The sequence below is a fragment of the Echinops telfairi genome, unplaced genomic scaffold (genome assembly GCF_000313985.2).
Source record: "Echinops telfairi isolate 266 unplaced genomic scaffold, ASM31398v2 ScPeMD7_31;HRSCAF=116, whole genome shotgun sequence".
NCBI lineage: Eukaryota > Metazoa > Chordata > Mammalia > Afrosoricida > Tenrecidae > Echinops > Echinops telfairi.
This window is the reverse complement of record NW_022103928.1, coordinates 38,715,051-38,733,314: the sequence shown is the minus strand read 5'-3', so window position 1 is coordinate 38,733,314 and position 18,264 is coordinate 38,715,051. Positions and strand designations below refer to the sequence as shown.

Sequence of the window (18,264 nt, the reverse complement as noted above, 5' to 3'; positions counted from 1 at the left end):
TGGCCGATTTAAGAGAACAGCATGCGGCTGTGAAATTTTGTTTCCTGCTCAGGGAAATGTGCAGCAGAAACTGTTGTGATGTTGAACACAACTCTGAATATATAAGGTTGTTTAGTAAAATAAATGTAAATACATAGCTTTGGAGGGGGAAAGTGTTTGGGGGGGAGAGGTACCCCCTTATAAGCCCGTACCTAATTTACAGTTGAGAAATTGTTTTTCAAAAAGTAATCGGGACATTGATGGAACAAAATTTTATATATACATGGTTTTTTTTCAAGAGTAAATAAATGTGTGTCATACATGTTTCTGTTTTTTTAAAGATGTTCTTAATTAAAATTTTAAAGACATTTCAACTTAAATTTGGACTTAGATTTATAAAATGCATTTAAAATTAATAAGCTTTGATGAGAAGTGGTGCTAAATTTTAAATATGTATTCTTTCTTTCCTTTAGGATATTATAGGTCTCTCTATTTGTTAATTAACAGTAAGCTTCCATCAAGTATTGAATATTCTGATGTATCCCGAGTTCCTATTGCAAACATTTTGCTAGAGAATGTTGTAAAACCATTGCACTTTACTTACAACTCCTGTCCAGAAGGCGCAAGGTAAGAATGGAATAGATGTACTCATTTTGTGACGTGTTAAGATTTGTATCCAGCAGTGCCTTATACTCAGGATGCTATTTTCAATGTAGACTTTAAAGTCAGATGGTTTCTCAAAAACTGTGCTTCCTTTTAGAGACAGCTAGCACCTTAATAAACACATTTGTGCTTCTGATGACCTGGTTACTCCAGCTTGCTAGTAGTTAAAAAAAGATACAAGAACACAAGAGGGTTTTCTGAAGAGGGAAGACACAAAAGTCAGTTCACTTTGTGTTGATAATAAATTCTTCAGTTAATTTAGAGTAGTAGACTATAGAAGTTTATTTTGAACTGTAATTTTAATGAGTCATTTTATAAACTGCTTGCTTTGATCATCTGAAAAGGCTCCATATTTTTCTTTTTCAGGCAGCAAGTCTTTACAGCTTTCACAGAGGAGTTCTTGGCAGCACCTTTTACAGAGCAGATTTTTCATTTCATCATTCCAGCCTTAGCAGCTACACAGACTGCTTTCCCTTATGAGCCCTTGCTCCGTGCACTGTTATTAATAGAGAGTAAAGGGTCAAAAATAAGTGGTGGAGCACCTTGGCTTTTCTACTTTGTTTTAACTGTTGGAGAAAATTATTTGGGTATGAAAATCAAGATATCTTTTCACTTAAACAATTCTTATAGGTAGTATTAGTGGCTAAGTAGAGAGAAAGCAATGATGACTGTGATAATAATGGTTTTAATGGGGGAATGTCTTTGAAGAGTGTGATTGCCGAAGGATTAGGGTTGGGTCAGTGTCCCTGATAGACATTTTCAGGCATAATAAAAGTCTGATTTAGATGTATGTCTTATGTGATCATACAGATTAAAAAGGAGAGCTCTCTAATTATTTAAAGTGCAGGAGACCTTGTATGAGTGCAAGAATGTTGATTCCACACATTGCTAACCATATTATATCTGTTCAGAAATGTCTGAGTATAGTTAAAAATGGTCCTTGAGTTTTCCAGATTTGTGCGTTTTCTATAACTTTCTATTAAAACGTGTTATGCTTGATTGTTTTACAAAGGGACCCTCTCTGAGGAAGGACTTCTAGTATATTTAAGAGTACTCCAGACCTTCCTTTCACAGTTACCAGTTTCATCTGCCAGTTCGAGCTGTCAAGATTCAGCCAGTGATTCTGAAGATGAGACTGAAGAAGCAGATAAACAGATGAACACCCCTGTAAGTTCTTGTGAGCCTGTGTGTCAGTAAACAGTTACATTGTGTATTATATATATATTTTTTTTGTCTCTAAACTTTGTGTGCCGTCTTATTTTTAATGATGTCAGTGATGTATGACAGAGATAAATTCCCTTTTTCCTTTCACCCTCTGATCTTCCCACCCAGAGATCACCACTCCTACTGGCTTGAGATACATTATTCTTACATTGTTTATACCTTTTCAGAGGTATAAAGAGAGTAAAAAAATGTAATTAAAAAAATGTAATTAAAACATTTTGCTTAAACGGATCTTTCAAATAATTCAAAATAATGTGTTGTGGATGATGAAGTGTGTTTTCATATATGCTTGCTACCTTAGTACAATTAGATCTCTAAACTATGAAATGAATTCTTCTTAAGACAATCAAAAATGCGTTCATATTGGTAGGCAGAAACTGAATATTCACAATCCCCGGGTTACATAGTGGATAAAGTTGGTGCTGAATATGAACAGTGCCTGGGGATTTCTAGAGGTGCTCCAAATCACTTAATTGGATTTAGTAGTTAGGGCTACTGAATATATTTATTGGGGTGGCAATGATTTTTTAAAATAATGTTTAAGATGCCCTTTTTTGTTGAGCAAACTACTGTTTATATATGTTAGTAATGTAGAGGAAGTTCTAATAGAACATCTACTGTGAACTAATTTTTCTGATGTGTATTTAGGAGGATGGTCGACTATCAATACCATATATAACAGAGGAGTGTCTGAAAAAGTTGGATACAAAACAGCAGACAAACACTCTCTTAAACATGGTTTGGAGGGATTCAGCTAGTGAAGAAGTCTTTACAATGATGGCCTCCATTTGCCATATGCTAATGGTCCAGCATCGAATGATGGTGCCCAAAGTCAGGCAAGTATATCTCCTATTAATAGTAAATTAATGGTAAAGTGTGAATGACAGTAGGCCTGCCTCTCTTCTGATTTGTTCTGGTCCTTCATCCTTCATCTCTGTGTGTCATTTTTATTTGATATTATCTCATCAAATGTAATATAGAACTATGCCAATGTCCAGTCATTTCATAGAAAATCTATATGATTCGCCCCCCCTCACCCTTCCCTACTCCCTCCCAATAAACTAACTTAATACTGATTCAGTCATTTCCCTGGCCTGTGAGAGTCTGTTCCTTTTTTTCTCACTGCCACGAAGTCTGTTCTGACTCACACCTACCCTATGGGACTAGGATAGAACTGCCCATATGGGTTTCAGAGACTGTCGGTCTTTGTGCGAGTAGTAAGCCTAATTTTTCTCCAGCAGAGCGGCTGCTGGTGTTGGACTGCTTACCTCTAAATTAGCAGCCAGCACACTCTGCTAGGGTCCCATTATATATTAACAAAGCAACCAAGCTTATGTTTCTCTGATATCTTAAAAATGAAAGCAGAAACTAGCTCTAGCCACTTGTTAAAGAAAGTTAAAACTCATATCTGCCTTACTGAACCAATGTATTACCTTTTTTTTTTAATAGCTCCCTTTTTATCAAATTGCCCATGGCAATTTCCTTGGGCACTCTGGATTTTTACTGTATTTTTTAAAGCCTTGAAATAAATTCTAAAATGGAACAAAGCAAAATATACAACTTAATTTGTGTTTAGATAATTGTGGCAGTGATTTTGAACTATTTTCTTGTTCTCTATTTTGAGGAATTGTTTCATTTCCTTGATAATTTGATACAAATTTTATTAGTTCTTCTAGGAACTCATGCCATACAAAGAATCTGGAAAAAGCTGCTGAAAGTCGGTTACATTTGGTTCTATAGCGTGTCAGACGATTTATGCTAGCTACTGGAAGAAATTCTCTTGTTTTTATAAAATGTCATTATAGCATGAAAAGAGCTCTTTCCTTTGGTCCGGAAAGGAATCTTTTAAATGAAATGTGTTTTAAGAAAGTATTAGGCGCTCCCACCCCCACCCCACCCCCCAAAAAAAAAACAAACAAGAGAGAAAGTATTAACTGTTTGAACTACCTTGTAAACAATAATGCTGCAGGCTAATTAGTTGCTCTCTTAGCCCACTGGTATTTATTACTACTAGAGGAAGTAAGATGCCAGTGACACTGATCCCTTGATTAGGTAATTAGCTCTTTGTAGATTGCATTAGAGCAGGATGTGAGACCTGAGGTTCATAGCAGCAGAACTAGGACACTTGTTTTTATTGTGGCAAAAAGTCCAGTGCTTCGGATAGTCATTACTGGATTCAAATGCATCCCTTTCTTGTCTGAGGTTTACTGGTGAACTGCTTCCAAAGGTGCTTAATGAGTTAAGAAGCTTTATAAGTTAGTCTTAATTTTATGAGCCCAGCACCTATTTCCTCTAAGAAAGTTCTCTAGGAATTTTACTTATTGTTTAAAAATAGGTTTTAGTATTCAGTGTTTTTCATAACCCATAAAGGAACACATGGGCTTCTATTTACTATGAATTTTAACTGCTTTCAATTTCACTTAAGATGATTTTCATTATTGAGCACTTGTTTACTTTCCTAGACACAGATCGCCTTTTGTTGTGTCTTAGTTATCTGTTGTTTCTGTACCAGAAAGGTCACAAGTAGAGGACTTTTACAGACAGAAATAGAGTCTCTCATGGTTAAGGAGCTCCCAGTCCCAATTCAGGGTGGTTTTCTTTCTGTATCTATTTGGGGGAAGTTCCTTATCACCCGTCTTCCCCTGGGTGTAGGAGTGTAACCCTGCAGAGACCTGGCTCCAGAAGAGCTGCTCTGCGCCCAGCTCTTCCTTCTTGGTGATGGTCAGCTGCCTCTGAGCTCCACTTGCTTGTTTAATCTCTTTCAAATCTCAGGAGAGTATGTTTCAAGATAGACCCTAATCCTGTAGATTGTACCCTGCCTGATTAACATCATAGAAGTTTCGATTTACAACACAGCATGATTATGTGCTATTCTTATTCTTCTATGCAGTTTTATAGGAGCCCTAGTTATACATAGGGCTGCTAACTGCAAGATCAGCAGTTTGAAACCACCAGCCAACTTGAGGAAAATTCCTGCAGAGTTGCAGTCTCAGAAAATCCACAGGGGCAGTTCTACTCTACCCTTAGAGGTCCACTATGGGTCTGCATCGACTTGATGGCAGCAGGTTTGGTTTGGTTTCTACCGTCAGGAAGAGTTACTGCCTTGGAAACTTCCAGGAACAGTTCTCTCTCGTCCTATAGGGTCACTGTACACCAGCATGAACTCGATGGCAGTGAGTGGTCAAATTTTACATTGCTTCCCTTTGGCATATGCTACTCTGTGTTCCAAATATGTTTTCCCTCCTTTGTTTTTTGTTTGTTTGTTTGTTGGAGAAATTGTTAAGATTCAGCCTAAAGTACCCATCATTCAGAAGTCTTCTCTGAGTCTGAATATTGAGATTTCACCTGCCATATCAACTTTCATTAACATTTAGATGCTACTCAAAGTTTATGTTTTAAGGTAGTACTCTAGGCTGAGTCTAACATGTTGAATTTATGCTGAAGTGGTTAGACTAGCACACTCTTTCTGCATTTGGCAGTTTTGTTCTACTTACAGATCTAAAAAGTCTTTGAAAGTGAATTGTAAAGGGAATTTTTTAGTAATTAGAAAGGTTGATATTATAATTTGCATATCTGCATATAAATATATCAAATCACATAGCAGCATAGGTAGCTTTATTTGAACACAAGCTTTAACTTTCCTACCAGAAACCAATCGACTGACCCAGCCTAATTTGTCCTGAGTTATTAATTATTATGATTTAGAAAATTATGTATCCTGGCAGTGTACTATTCTCCCATCTGTTTCCTTAACACTGTTAGGTACTCTCTGGTAATGAGTATTCTTTAGCTCTCGATTGAAGAATTCTTCTTTTTTTAAAAATCATTTTATTAGGGGCTTGTACAACTCTTAGCACAATCCATACATCCATCCATTGTGTCAAGCATATTTGTACATTTGCTGCCCTCATATTTCTCAAAACATTTTCTTTCTACTTGAGCCCTTGATATCAGCTCGTTTCCCCCCTCCCTCCCCGCTCCCCCCTCACGAACCCTTGATAATTTGTAATTTATTATTTGTCATGTCTTACACTGTCCTACATCTCCCTTCACCCACTTTTCTGTTGTCCATCTCCCAGAGAGGAGATTATATGTAGATCCTTGTAATCGGTTCCCTTTTCTACCCCACCATCCTTCCAGCCTCCTGGTATCGCTACTATTACCACTGGTCCTGAGGGGTTCATTTGTCCTCAATTCCCTGTGTTTGCAGTTCCTATCTGTACCAGTGTACATCCTGTGGTCTAGCCGGATTTGTAAGGTAGAATTGGGATCATGATAGTGGGGGGTAGGAAGCATTAAAGAAGTAGAGGAAAGTTGTATGCTTCATCATTGCTATACTGCACCCTGACTAGCTCATCTCCTCCCCGCGAACCCTTCTGTAAGGGGATGTCCAGTTGCTTACAGATGGGCTTTGGGTCCCCACTCCACATTTCCCTCATTAACAATGATACGATTTTTTGTTCTGTCTTTGATGCCTGATACCTGATCCCATAGACACCTCGTGATCACACAGACTGGTGAGCTTCTTCCATGTGGGCTTTGTTGCTTCTCAGCTAGATGACTGCTTGTTTATCTGATTGGAGAGTTCTTATCTCATACTTTAATAATTTGAAAATAATGATGACATAAATAACTTCAATGGAGAAAAATACAGATTTATGTTTCATTGCATATACAGCAGCATTTACTGTATATTACTTATAATATTCTAATCAATTTTCTGTAAAAAGCTTTTATAGTCGTATTTTAGAAACAAAATATTGAGGATGCATGCACCTGCAGAAAAAAACAAGTAAATTGAGCTCTGCCTGTGTGTCATGCCTACTTTTCTTAAATCAATGATTTATTTAGTATAATCAATAGATTTAATCACCTAATTTTAAATGATCTTAGCTGTGAACTGTTATATATTACTTTAAGGTAACTTTTGCCTTTTAAGTGATACTTTCAGCAGACACACAGAAAGTATCACATTTCCACTTGTATACCAGAATTGTTAAATGGGTCATTAGCTGGCCATCATTTGTTTACCTGTGACATGTAACCTATGCGGAAGTATCAGAGAGTGCCTTGTTTTAGTGACCTTTACTGCCTGTGTGTGAGCTGGCTTCCTCCATTGTGTTCTCTTTACAAACTTCAGTAGTCCCTGTGGAAAACTGACTGAAGTTATGACCTGGGTTGAAACTGTTGCCCTTCACTAATTAACTCATAGGATGGTCACAGCTAAGTAAAGCTTAATGGGCGATTTTTAGACTGCCATAGTATTTGGAAAGAGCAGATCACTCCTTCACGTAGAAGCTCTAGCTACCTGCCTTCAGTAATTAATCTAAAATGATTAATAATTTGTTTCATTAATGCCTACTGATTATTAATTGAATAAATATAAATATCTCAGCATTAACTTGAAACTGTATTTCAACTGTTGAAATGGGTACCATTAAAAGGTGATTGAGAAATACTTTAATTTTTACATGGAAGATTTATATTATAGTCACAAGAAAAAAAAAACCCATAAAAACAGTATAGGTAGGAAAGCTCCTTTCTACATGTGTAATATATATACATATATTGATATACATGCACATAAATGTATAAACACACATATATAAAAATTTAAGAGTAAGTTTACACTAGATTTTTTCTGTGACTTTCTATGGATAGGTGGGCTTATTAATGTTTTGAGATAGTGTGGAATTGATTCTAAGACTCAGCAACCCCACGTGACACAGTAGCACTGTTAAAAAAAACCACTTTACTGTAATCTTTGCAGAAGCGGATTGACAACATGCTCCCTGCCCTCCAAGTGGCTGAATGAGTTTGAAATGCCAATCTTTACATTAGCAGCTAAGTGCTTAACCATCGACAGTGCCCTGGTAATGCAACAATCAAATGCCTAGCTCTGAAGGTTGGCGATTCACACCCACTGAAAAGCCCTAGCAATTTGCTCCCGCAAAGATGAAGCCTAGGAAGTCCTATGGGACAGTTCTACTCTGTTCTATAGGAACACTGTGAGGTAGAATTGATTCACAGCCCTAATTATCTGTCTCTGTAAGCTGCTCTCTCTCTCTATCACACACACATACAGCTATTCAGAGATACTTTGAGTTCTAGCTCACTGTAGTAAAGTCAGTCACAAATTTTACAGTTTCCCAGTGCATATATTTATTTTGGTTATTGAGACTTACTTTAATTTTCTTTAACTTTAACCTGAACTTATATAATCTGTCCACTGTCAGCTCCTAGCCTTGTTTTGGCTGCTGATAGTGAACTTCTCCATCATCTTCCCACAGGTGTAGCTACTTGATTTCTTTGTATTTCATCTAGCAAGGACCACATGTACAATCACTGTTGATGCTGTTGAAAACTGTATCCAATGAATAACTGGTTCATTTTACAAAGTTTTATCATGTGATCCCTGGCGTGGTTTCTAATAATCAAGGCCATATTTTCCAATTTATGATCCTTCCTTGTTTTTAACTTTCACATTCCAATTTCTGATCATTATCAGTTCATCTTGATTGCATATTTGGTCATTTTCAGACCACAGAAGTTGGTAAATATCTGCAATTTATTGATTGGTACATAAAATTGAATGCTAGTTGTATTAACTAGTCTTCTTTTATGCATATTCCTGATAGCATTGTATTTCATGATAGATCTTGAAATGTTTTTAAAAATAAACATGATAACATTCCTCTTCAGCTTGTCATTCTCAACAAAGTAGGCGATGTGATTTTCTGATTCAAGATGCCAAAAAAGACTCTAAAACTTGTTCTTGATCATAGAGTAGCTAAAGCAAATGGAGGAAATGATGAAGTCAAAGAGCTGAACAGAACATTTCAAAGGTCAACAGGAGAAGGTAAAATGAAGTAATATAATGAACTATGGAAAGACCCGAAGTTAGAAAACCAAAAGAGCATGCTTGGAATTTCTCAAGCTAAAAGGCCTGGAGAAAAATCAAGCTTTGAGTTGAGTTGCAAGATGGAAGGATTCTATGGACAAAATATTGAATGATGCAGGAAGGATCAAAGGAAAAGAAAATGTAAGATAGTATACACAGAATCACAGTACCAAAAAAATGTGGTTGACAGCAATCATTTTAAGAAGTCGCATATGATCAAGAACCGGTGGTATGGAAGAATAAAATCCGTGCTGCCCTGAAGGCATTAGGAAGCCTCCAGAAATGGATGGAATAAAGAATACCAATTGAACTGTTTCCACAAGCAGTGCAATACTGGAGGTGCTCACAGCTAACTGCCTGGATGACATCTATAATTGTGTCCATTCCAAAGAAAAAGTGGCCCAACAGAATGTGGAAATTATCGAATAATATCATTAATATCACATGCAAGTAAAATTTTGTTGAAGATAATTCAGAATTGATTGCATCAGTACGTTGACAGGGAACTGCCAGAAAATCAAACAGGATTCAGAAAAGGGTGTAGAATGGGGCATATCGTGGCTCAAGTCAGTTGGGTTTGGGTTGAAAGCAAAGAATCAAAGAGACATTGGTTTAAACAGAACAAAGGGATGCTGCATGGCTTACTATCAGAAAAGGTGTCCATCCTTTGTTCTTCTTCAGTGCAGATAGTCTGAGAAAGTGGACTATATGAAGAAGAACTTGGTTTCCGGATTGGAGGGAGACTTTTTATCAATATGTGATAGCAGATGAAAGATCATCTCCTACAGCCTACAGTGTAGATTTCACCTCAGCATAAGACAGATTCTCATAGCTGATCTAGGAAGCGATACCATGGTAAATGGAGAAAGACCCAAGCTGTGGTACTTAGAGTCATTTCATATGCATGCCGGGCTGTACGAGGAATATGGAAGACTGAAGAAGAATTCATGACTTTGAATTCTGGTGTTGACAAAGAATGTTAAATACCCCATGGACTGCCAACAGGACAGACAGAGCCGTGTTAGCCTTGCAGCTAGAGTGCTCCTTCAGCACGGAGGCTTCATCGCAGGCACTTGGGGCATTTTTTCAGCTAGAACCAGTCCTTGGAGAAGACCTCATGCTTCTAAAAGTAGAGGGCAATTGTGTGATATTTCAGTATAACTCAATCAGTAAGGTAGAGGATGAACAAAGAATAGGAAGACTTTCAACAAGATTGATTGGCACAGTGGCTGCTACAGTGGGCTCAAATATAGCAACAATTGAGGGTGCGACAGGGTCAGGCAGGAGTGCAAGGCTGGAGGTGTTGACCTTCTGTTATACATGGGGTTGTTGTGAGCCGGAACAGACTGGATGGCACCTAACAATAACAATACTGTTACTTCTGAAAACGTCTATGCACTTTTTTCCCCTGTAAAAATCAGAAGGTTATGGGTTAAATATTACAGCATTCTGACTAGAAAGTAGATCCTGTTACAGGAATGCAGTATGTGATATGTTGTTGTTAGGTGTTAGCTAGTCAACTTTGGCTCTTAGTGATCCCGTATAACAAAGAACTGCCCAAGAGCATGTCCTAGGCCGTCGTCCTTACAGGAGTAATCTTCCAGTTCTTCTTTGGAGTTCATGCATGAGTTTAAACTGCCAACCTATCTGTTAACGGCTGTTAACCCAAAGAATTTGGTATCGGTCAGAATGGATTCAAAGGCAAACAACATAGAGCTAATTGATTAGTAAACTTTTACCCTTTACCCTCAACATTCCTTTGGCCTTTTAATCATATTGATATTGTAGAGGAAGGGTTTTTAAATCACACTTTCAGATGTGAATTGTTTTTAATAGTTGGTTGGCATAAAAACATATCTTTATACATATATTTAAGGAGTGGTAACATAATGAGAGCCTTTAGTTTTTTAGAAAATTCAAGTAAATGTTAATGGTAATATTAAAACTCACTGCTGTTGAGTTGATGCCGACTCATAGTGCCCTCTAGGTCAGTGTAGAACTTGCCCTATGAGTTTCTGAGACTATAACCATTTATGGGAGTGGGAAACCCACTCTTTCTCCCATTGACCTGCTGGTGGTTTTGAACTGCAGACCTTGATCGCAGCCCAATGGATAATCACTGTGCCACCTGGTAATAGTGGCTCCCTAAGGTGATATTAGTAATATATACTATTAAAGTGTACTAATATGTTAAGATGCACAGGAGAACAGCTTTAATTTGTACCCACAACTGTACTTTCATATTTGTGAATATATTGCACAGCACTGTTGTACAACTTTCTTCCTTCCATGGTAGTGAAAATAGAATGATGACTTTTAGTACTTAGGGCGCAAAGAATTTTTCTCAGTATGGTCATCTAGAAACCTATTGTAGGAAGCTTGCTATTATTTATGGTGTTAGAATGAATGTTTTCTAAAATGTACACTAACTTTATCTGCAGCTTTTTATTTAAATAAAAGAAATGTGTTGAATGAATATTTGCTAACTCTTACATTCTTTATCTCCAATATACTTTTTAGGCTTCTCTACAGTCTAGCATTTAATGCCAGGTTCCTGAGACATCTTTGGTTTCTAATATCCTCTATGACAACACGAATGATCACAGGGTATGTTTTATGCAGACTTATAAAACCGATACAATAAAGTAGGCATTGTTTTTTTAAAAGACTTGTTGATATGGTCTTCATTTTCATATATTAATTACCAGTATTTTGTAATTTCAAGGCTAGAAACACTGATCTGGACATTTCATATTTAGAAAACCATTCATTCATGGGAAACTGACTCAGGCCATTACTATGTTGTTCGAGTTACCCTCTGTCAGTCTAAATTAATCCATGTTTAAAATGCAAAGATGGAGTGTGAACTGCGGTCACCGTTATTCTGGACTATAGGAGTCATGTGATTCTTTGTTGTGTAGGTTGTTTCAGGTCTAGGGACAACAGCTTGGAAGGTAGAGTTTGTTTTTGTTTCTAGACACAAGACGTTGGAAGAAAGGGGCTTTTGTTTGCCTTTTTCTTTCGAGGAGAGGAGGAATAGAAATATACACTCACCTGCACTCGACATGAGTGGAACTAAACCTTATGGTGTTGACATTTTCTGATCTTGAGTTTTTCAATAGAGAAAAAGATGGTCACATTTTATAGTTACATAACTATTGTGTCCGTTTGTAAACTTATACAAATTTTTAAAAAACTGTCTTAAAAGGTAATTTGAAACTTTGTTTCTTTGTACTCGGTAATTTTGTTTTTGCATTTGAGCTACTTATGAATGTGTCAACCTTGACTTGCACAAATGGCAGGTTTGTTTAGGGGAAAAGATTTATTAGGACAGGAAATTATCATTTGCCTGCAAGTGCCCCAGCTTAGCAACAGAGATATTGTCAGAGTTCTGCTTGGTGGTTGCTTATTTGTTTATAACATTTATCTCTTGGTAAGGAAATGGTGTCATGGTGTGTGAAAGAAAATGGGATTTGATTAATTAATTTAATTGTTAATAATATTTTATAAGTTGATACAGTTATATATTTTTTAAAAACTCATTTCTTAAAAGGAACTTTGAGAATTTTCATTTCTTTGTACTTGTTCAACTTACTAAGTTTATATTATGTTAACTATAATTAAAAATAAGTGAAGAATAGACATTAGAACACATGAATTTTTTAAGTGATATAATGTTCATGTATTTATATAATCAATAAATAATTATTGAATCCCTACATTGTTCATGGTATTATTTTGAATAGTAGTAGTGGCATTAAATATTCCCCCCCAAATTAAAGATGACTATCTTAACATACTAGGGTAAGTCCAAAAGTATTGTTGCTAGGCTTTCAAGTCATGCACACATAGGTTTATACCGAACAAAATGTGTGCTTACGTGTCTCTGTGCCTTGTGGTTGGCTGCAAGTAATTAGTCTTGTTAGGATGCTCCCCAAAGGGGGGTGGGTGGGATTTTTTGTGTGCAAAAAACTATTTTGATATCAGAGCTAATATCAAATTTTTAACAAAATTCAAGTGGACATCTTCATAAAACATTGAAATATCCCGATAAACTTATAGGAGTACTGCTAGACATCACTTTTTAGAGAAATGACATGTCCTGTAGAAGGTCAGCCAGACTGCAGATGAGGCAAGAGTGGGAAGACCTTGACATTTGAAGAAGCTGTAGTAGAAGTCTAGAAACTGATGGTCGAATTACCAGTGATGTGCTAGCTGCTGAAGTTGGGAATCTTACATGGTTGGGCATTTTCAATTTTATGCATGCTTTCAGCTTAATGCATGCCAGATGTGTTGGACAAAGATTGGCTCACTCGAAGATCGAATGTTTACATTAGTCTCTTAAGCAAGTTAGAAGCTAATGAAGATGAGTTTATGGGATAGAACCATAGCCAAAAATGAGCATGGGTTTACCCCTGTGATCTAGAGAATAAGATCCAATCAAAACAATGGCTTCTGCGGTGATCTGGTGGTCCAGTTAAATTCCAGGTCAGTTCAGACGGTTGTGGCAACAGTTATTTTAGGACCTTCAAGGGATAGTGCTGGTAGATTTTCTGAAGGACACAATGCACACGAAGGCTTATTAAGATGAATTTTTCAGAAAATCGAGACTATCACTGATGAATAAAAGGCTAGGAATGTTGTGATGAGCAATTTTTTCTCATCAAAACAATGTACCTAGTCATTCTCTGAGGTTTGCAAAGCTGTCCTGCTAGCATTTCATTGGAAAACCTTGCCCCATCTACACTACAGCTCTATTTTAGCCCATTCAGACTTTCTTTCCAAAAGTCAAGGTACATTTTAAAAAGGAGCATGTTTTGAAAGTCCCGCAAGGATGCCAAGACTGCCATTTTGACAGTGTAAATGGAAGAAGGCAGAAGTCTTTAGGGAAGAGTTAGAAAGATGGAAATACGGCTTTCAGAAGTATATAGACTCAGAGGATATGTCGAGAAAGAATAACTTCTTGTTTTGATGTTTTTGTTTTGTGATGTTATAAGGATGATTTTTTATTTAATTTGTTACTTCTCATCATATGAGGGGGTACCTAAAAACACCCGGAATTTTTTTTCAAAGCTATGCATTTAAATTTTTTTTACCAAACAACCTTATCACCTTCAAAGTATACTTTCAACTACACTTAATACATTTGTCAAATCTGTGATTTCATTCTTGGAAATATTTTTCAAACTCATCAGTTTGGATGGCAGACAGCACCTCCCTCATTTTTTTCTTTACCTCTTCTACATTATCAAATTCCTGTCCTTTCATGTCTCTGCATTCTGGAAATAAAAAGAAGTTGCATGGAGTGAGGTAAGGTGAGTAAGATGTGTGGGGCAGGAGAGGCATTGTGGGGTTTTTTCCCCCAAAATTGGCACACTGAGATGGCTACATGAGCAGATATACTGCTGTGGTGCGAAAACCAGTCCCTGTCTGCCACAAATCAGGCCTTTTTTGCCTCTCACTGTTACACAATCTTATTAGAACCTCTAAATAGAAAGCTTGATTAACAGTCTGACTTGGTAGAAGGAACTCCAAATGCACTACCAGTCAACATTTTTTTCCATTCAGAAGTTGCCTGACAACCAGAACGAGGTTTGTCATCAGTCAGCATTTCACCTTTTTTTGAAATGAGAAAACCACTCATACACTTGAGTTTTTCCCATAGTGCTGTCCTTATAAGCAGTGTTCAACATCACAACAATTTCTGCAACATTTTTCCTGAGCAAGAAACAAAGTTCAAGAGAAACTGCTTTCACAAAAAAATTCACTGTGACCAGAGAGAATCTTCCCAGGCAATGCCATTGGGTGCACTAACTCAGAGCTAGTTGCTGGATGCTCGCCTAGCTTGAAATACATACAATGAAAGTTCTGCCCCACCCAGCACAATTCTGGGGTTTTGGGGGGTACCTGCTTGTATTTTCTATTGGAATATAAGTTAAAATGAAATGCATTACTGTCTGGAAATGATGCTGGGTTTAATTTGTAAACACTTTTGTAGCAAGACTTGAGTTCTTAAGTTTTAATGTCCCCAAGGATCATCAGGAAGATCATGTTACCATATATACTTGTGTATAAGCCGAGTTTTTCAGCGCATTTTTAATGTACTTTTTGTTGTAAAAGTAGGTGCCTAGGCCGATATTCGGGTCAGGTTATACTCAAGTATATACGATATGTTACATTTTTCTGTTCCAGACATCTTGATTCAGTGGGTGTAGGGTAAAAGTTTAGGAATCGCTCTACTTAATATAAACAGGTGATTTTGATTTAGATGGTTCATGGACCATACTGAGAAATACAGTCCATTCCTGGCCCCAGCCAAGGACTACAAATTAGACTATCTCCAAATAGATAGCAGCTTTTGTGTGTGTGTGTGTATCAGACATCTTGCAAGTAAGAGTTTAATTCCTATATGAAGCTTTTAGTGTTTACTTTGAAATTAGGCCATTTCCTCTTTTCTGAAAATGATGGAGCATTCAGTTTTCTATTAGATACCTCTTTACCAAAGCATAACATATATGTTATCCATATGTCATCTGCCTGTTCAGTAAGAACCATAGTTATTTATGTAATCTTTTGGACTCCTGGGCTAATACTATTTATTGTTTATAATTAAGTAGAGGGTATTTGAGCCAAACTCTTGACTGGATGGCACTATAGGCAAATATCTTGAACCTTTATAGAAATTAAATTCTCCATCATTGAAGTGAATATAATTCATTCCTGTTGCTTACTTTACAAGAGTTTAAAGAAAACAAAAGTTACTGTGGATTTTTTGCCAGAATCTTTGTTAGAGAAGCGTGCATAAGGATTTTATGCATACCACCATATTGGTACATAACAGATGGTAATAATAGGATAATAATAATACTTTTACGTACAAGATTTCTCAAAAGCCCTGTTTCACAAAGTGAGCAGTACCACCCCATGGGGGGGTTCTAGAATGATGCAAAGGGGCAGGGAGCTGCAAAAAGCAGACACCTACACTATCCTGGATTATGGGCTGTAGCACAGAAGTTTTTAATTGGTTGGGGTGGTGCTGAGTAATTCCCCCCTGAAAAGGGGATGGTAAGCCAAATAATTGGGAACCTATGAGCTACAGGAATAACAGTTGAAAGTTGGTTTATCACTTTTTTGGTTTCAGGAAACCTTTTTTCCACATTCTAATTGGTTAACTCTACCTGTACCATATAATAAAAATGTTCCCTAAATAGTATGTGGTCAGTAATATAATCTGTTATTTTTGTAGTTCTGCAGTTAGTGGCAAGTGAACTAAGAGGTACAGAAGATTATTTTCAATATCAACAAACATGACATTAAGCTTGCTTTCTTCTGTATGTCAGCAAAATTTTTACTGAATACCGCTGTGTGGGTGGCCCAGTAGTAGGCATAGTAGGGAGTAACTCAGAAAATAAAAGGTTCCTTCTCTCATAGGACTTGGCAGTTTAAAAGAAGCAACTGTTGTGCAGTTAGGGCAGCCCCATGGCTCTTTTATCCTTCGTATAAACAGTCTTTTTCTGTCATCTTGGCTTTGGCAATGAGGTAGGACTGTTGTACTTTGCTCCCATTTTGTATATCCCTACTATGTTTTTATTTTGGATGGATGGCTTTTGTGTATTAAATCAATCACTACAGTGTTAAGTACTAAACACTGTGACTACAAATAAGAATGAGATGTATTTGAACATTAGGGCTACAAATCTGAGCTTCCTGTTTTCAAAGCATCTTTAATGGCACTATCCTTTCAAAAACTATGCTCCAAGGGATCTTAGAAGTCCATGGGGTTCAGCCAACTTTATCCAAGCACAAACGAGTGACAAAGCATTCATTGATCCTGGCCACATCTCATAATACACAAACTATGTTGCTGTGGTTTTGTTTTTTCCCACATATACATATATGATTATATAGAGAGAATATAGTTTTGCAGAAACATTTATTCAAATTATAGCCATCTCTGGAGTGAGAAGAGAAGGTGAACTTGCCATACAACATCTATTAGCCAAAGATTGGTTTGACTTATTATAAGAAACATCATTTGAAAAGAGCTCATAGCTAAACCTCTAGTAGCTGATTGTTGAATAAGACAAGGAGCCAGATTTAATCGATAGGAAAAAGGAACAAATTCCAGATGGGAGGAACAAATGTAATAAATCACAGCTCTTGATGAGTAGAGACTATAAAGATCTATAAATACCTGCTGTATTTAAGAGGCCGGATTCCAGTGCATGTTCTCTGTTGGTAATGTGACTTAGCTATGAAACAGGAGCAGTAATGGGAGCTAGTGAGTGCATTTGTACAATAGAAATAAGGTTCAACACGCAACAGTGGAAGCTTAATACCTGAAGGTTCTAATTTGGATTCAATATTGAGCTATTTGGGATAGTTCCTCAATCTAAATAACTGCCTTTGTTAAATTGTTAAGTGGAAGAACCATTTTAAAGAGAGACAAAAAAGATAGCTTCTCATAAAAGTAAAGGGTGTATCTTGAATAGTGGCATTATTATTCTAACATTCTTTTGAAAGTCTCCACCTTAAGGCCTCTGACTAGTTCTCAGTAACAAAAATGCTCTGAAAGACATAAGCAGCAGGCACTTCAGTAAATTATGGTGGGTTGGTGTGCTGTCATCTTTATTGACCTAGATCTTTATATTGACCTTGCATTAGCTGTGTAAGTGCTGTCTTCTCTGGTTATATGTGTGTGCTCCATGTCTTAATTAGTTCCCAAATCAAAACTAATCTCAATCCTTTTTTCTTCCCTTTCCCCATACAAGGTCTATGGTGCCGTTGCTTCAGGTGATATCAAGAGGTTCTCCTATGTCTTTTGAAGACTCTAGTCGAATCATCCCTCTGTTTTACCTTTTTAGCTCTTTGTTTAGCCATTCATTAATTTCCATACATGATAATGAATTCTTCGGTGATCCCATCGAAGGTAAGAATTTTGAGAAATTATTTGGTTGTTAGCTTATACCAATTTTCATAAACTATAGAGATTATTGTCTTAAGCTTTCAATATGTATTTAGAAATGAAATAGAAGAACTTGATAGAAAAATGGACTGTGCTTTTCAGTTGTAGGTCAAAGACAATCATCACTGATGCCTTTTACTTTAGAAGAGCTGATAATGTTATCCCGATGCCTTCGGGATGCATGCTTAGGGATCATCAAGCTAGCTTATCCAGAAACAAAGCCAGAAGTTCGAGAAGAATATGTGACAGCTTTTCAAAGCATCGGAGTTACTACTAATTCTGAAATGCAACAATGTATACAGATGGAACAAAAACGATGGATTCAGTTATTTAAGGTATAAAGTGTATATATGTGCATATATATATATATATATATACACATAGAGTTTAATATATTGTTTACTGAAGTTGAATGCTCAGATTTGTTCTGACTTGAAACATATTAGAAGAAATAAGATGTTTGTCTCAGGCATAATTTTTATTTAGAAAAAGTTGAATAAAACATTTTTCTTTTAGATTTCCCTCATTTAAA

General features: G+C 36.7%; 1 protein-coding gene across 1 annotated transcript in view; it reads left to right on the top strand.

Annotated features, from left to right (window-relative positions):
• The window catches only part of UBE3C (ubiquitin protein ligase E3C), a 144,251-nt gene that overhangs the window by 49,385 nt on the left and 76,602 nt on the right, over positions 1 to 18,264 (top strand). The window contains exons 7-13 of the mRNA XM_004702334.3: positions 453 to 606; positions 1,009 to 1,229; positions 1,655 to 1,809; positions 2,515 to 2,702; positions 11,288 to 11,374; positions 17,539 to 17,696; positions 17,835 to 18,067. Of these exons, the coding sequence (XP_004702391.2) occupies positions 453 to 606; positions 1,009 to 1,229; positions 1,655 to 1,809; positions 2,515 to 2,702; positions 11,288 to 11,374; positions 17,539 to 17,696; positions 17,835 to 18,067 (1,196 nt within the window). The remainder of the gene's footprint in view (positions 1 to 452; positions 607 to 1,008; positions 1,230 to 1,654; positions 1,810 to 2,514; positions 2,703 to 11,287; positions 11,375 to 17,538; positions 17,697 to 17,834; positions 18,068 to 18,264) is intronic.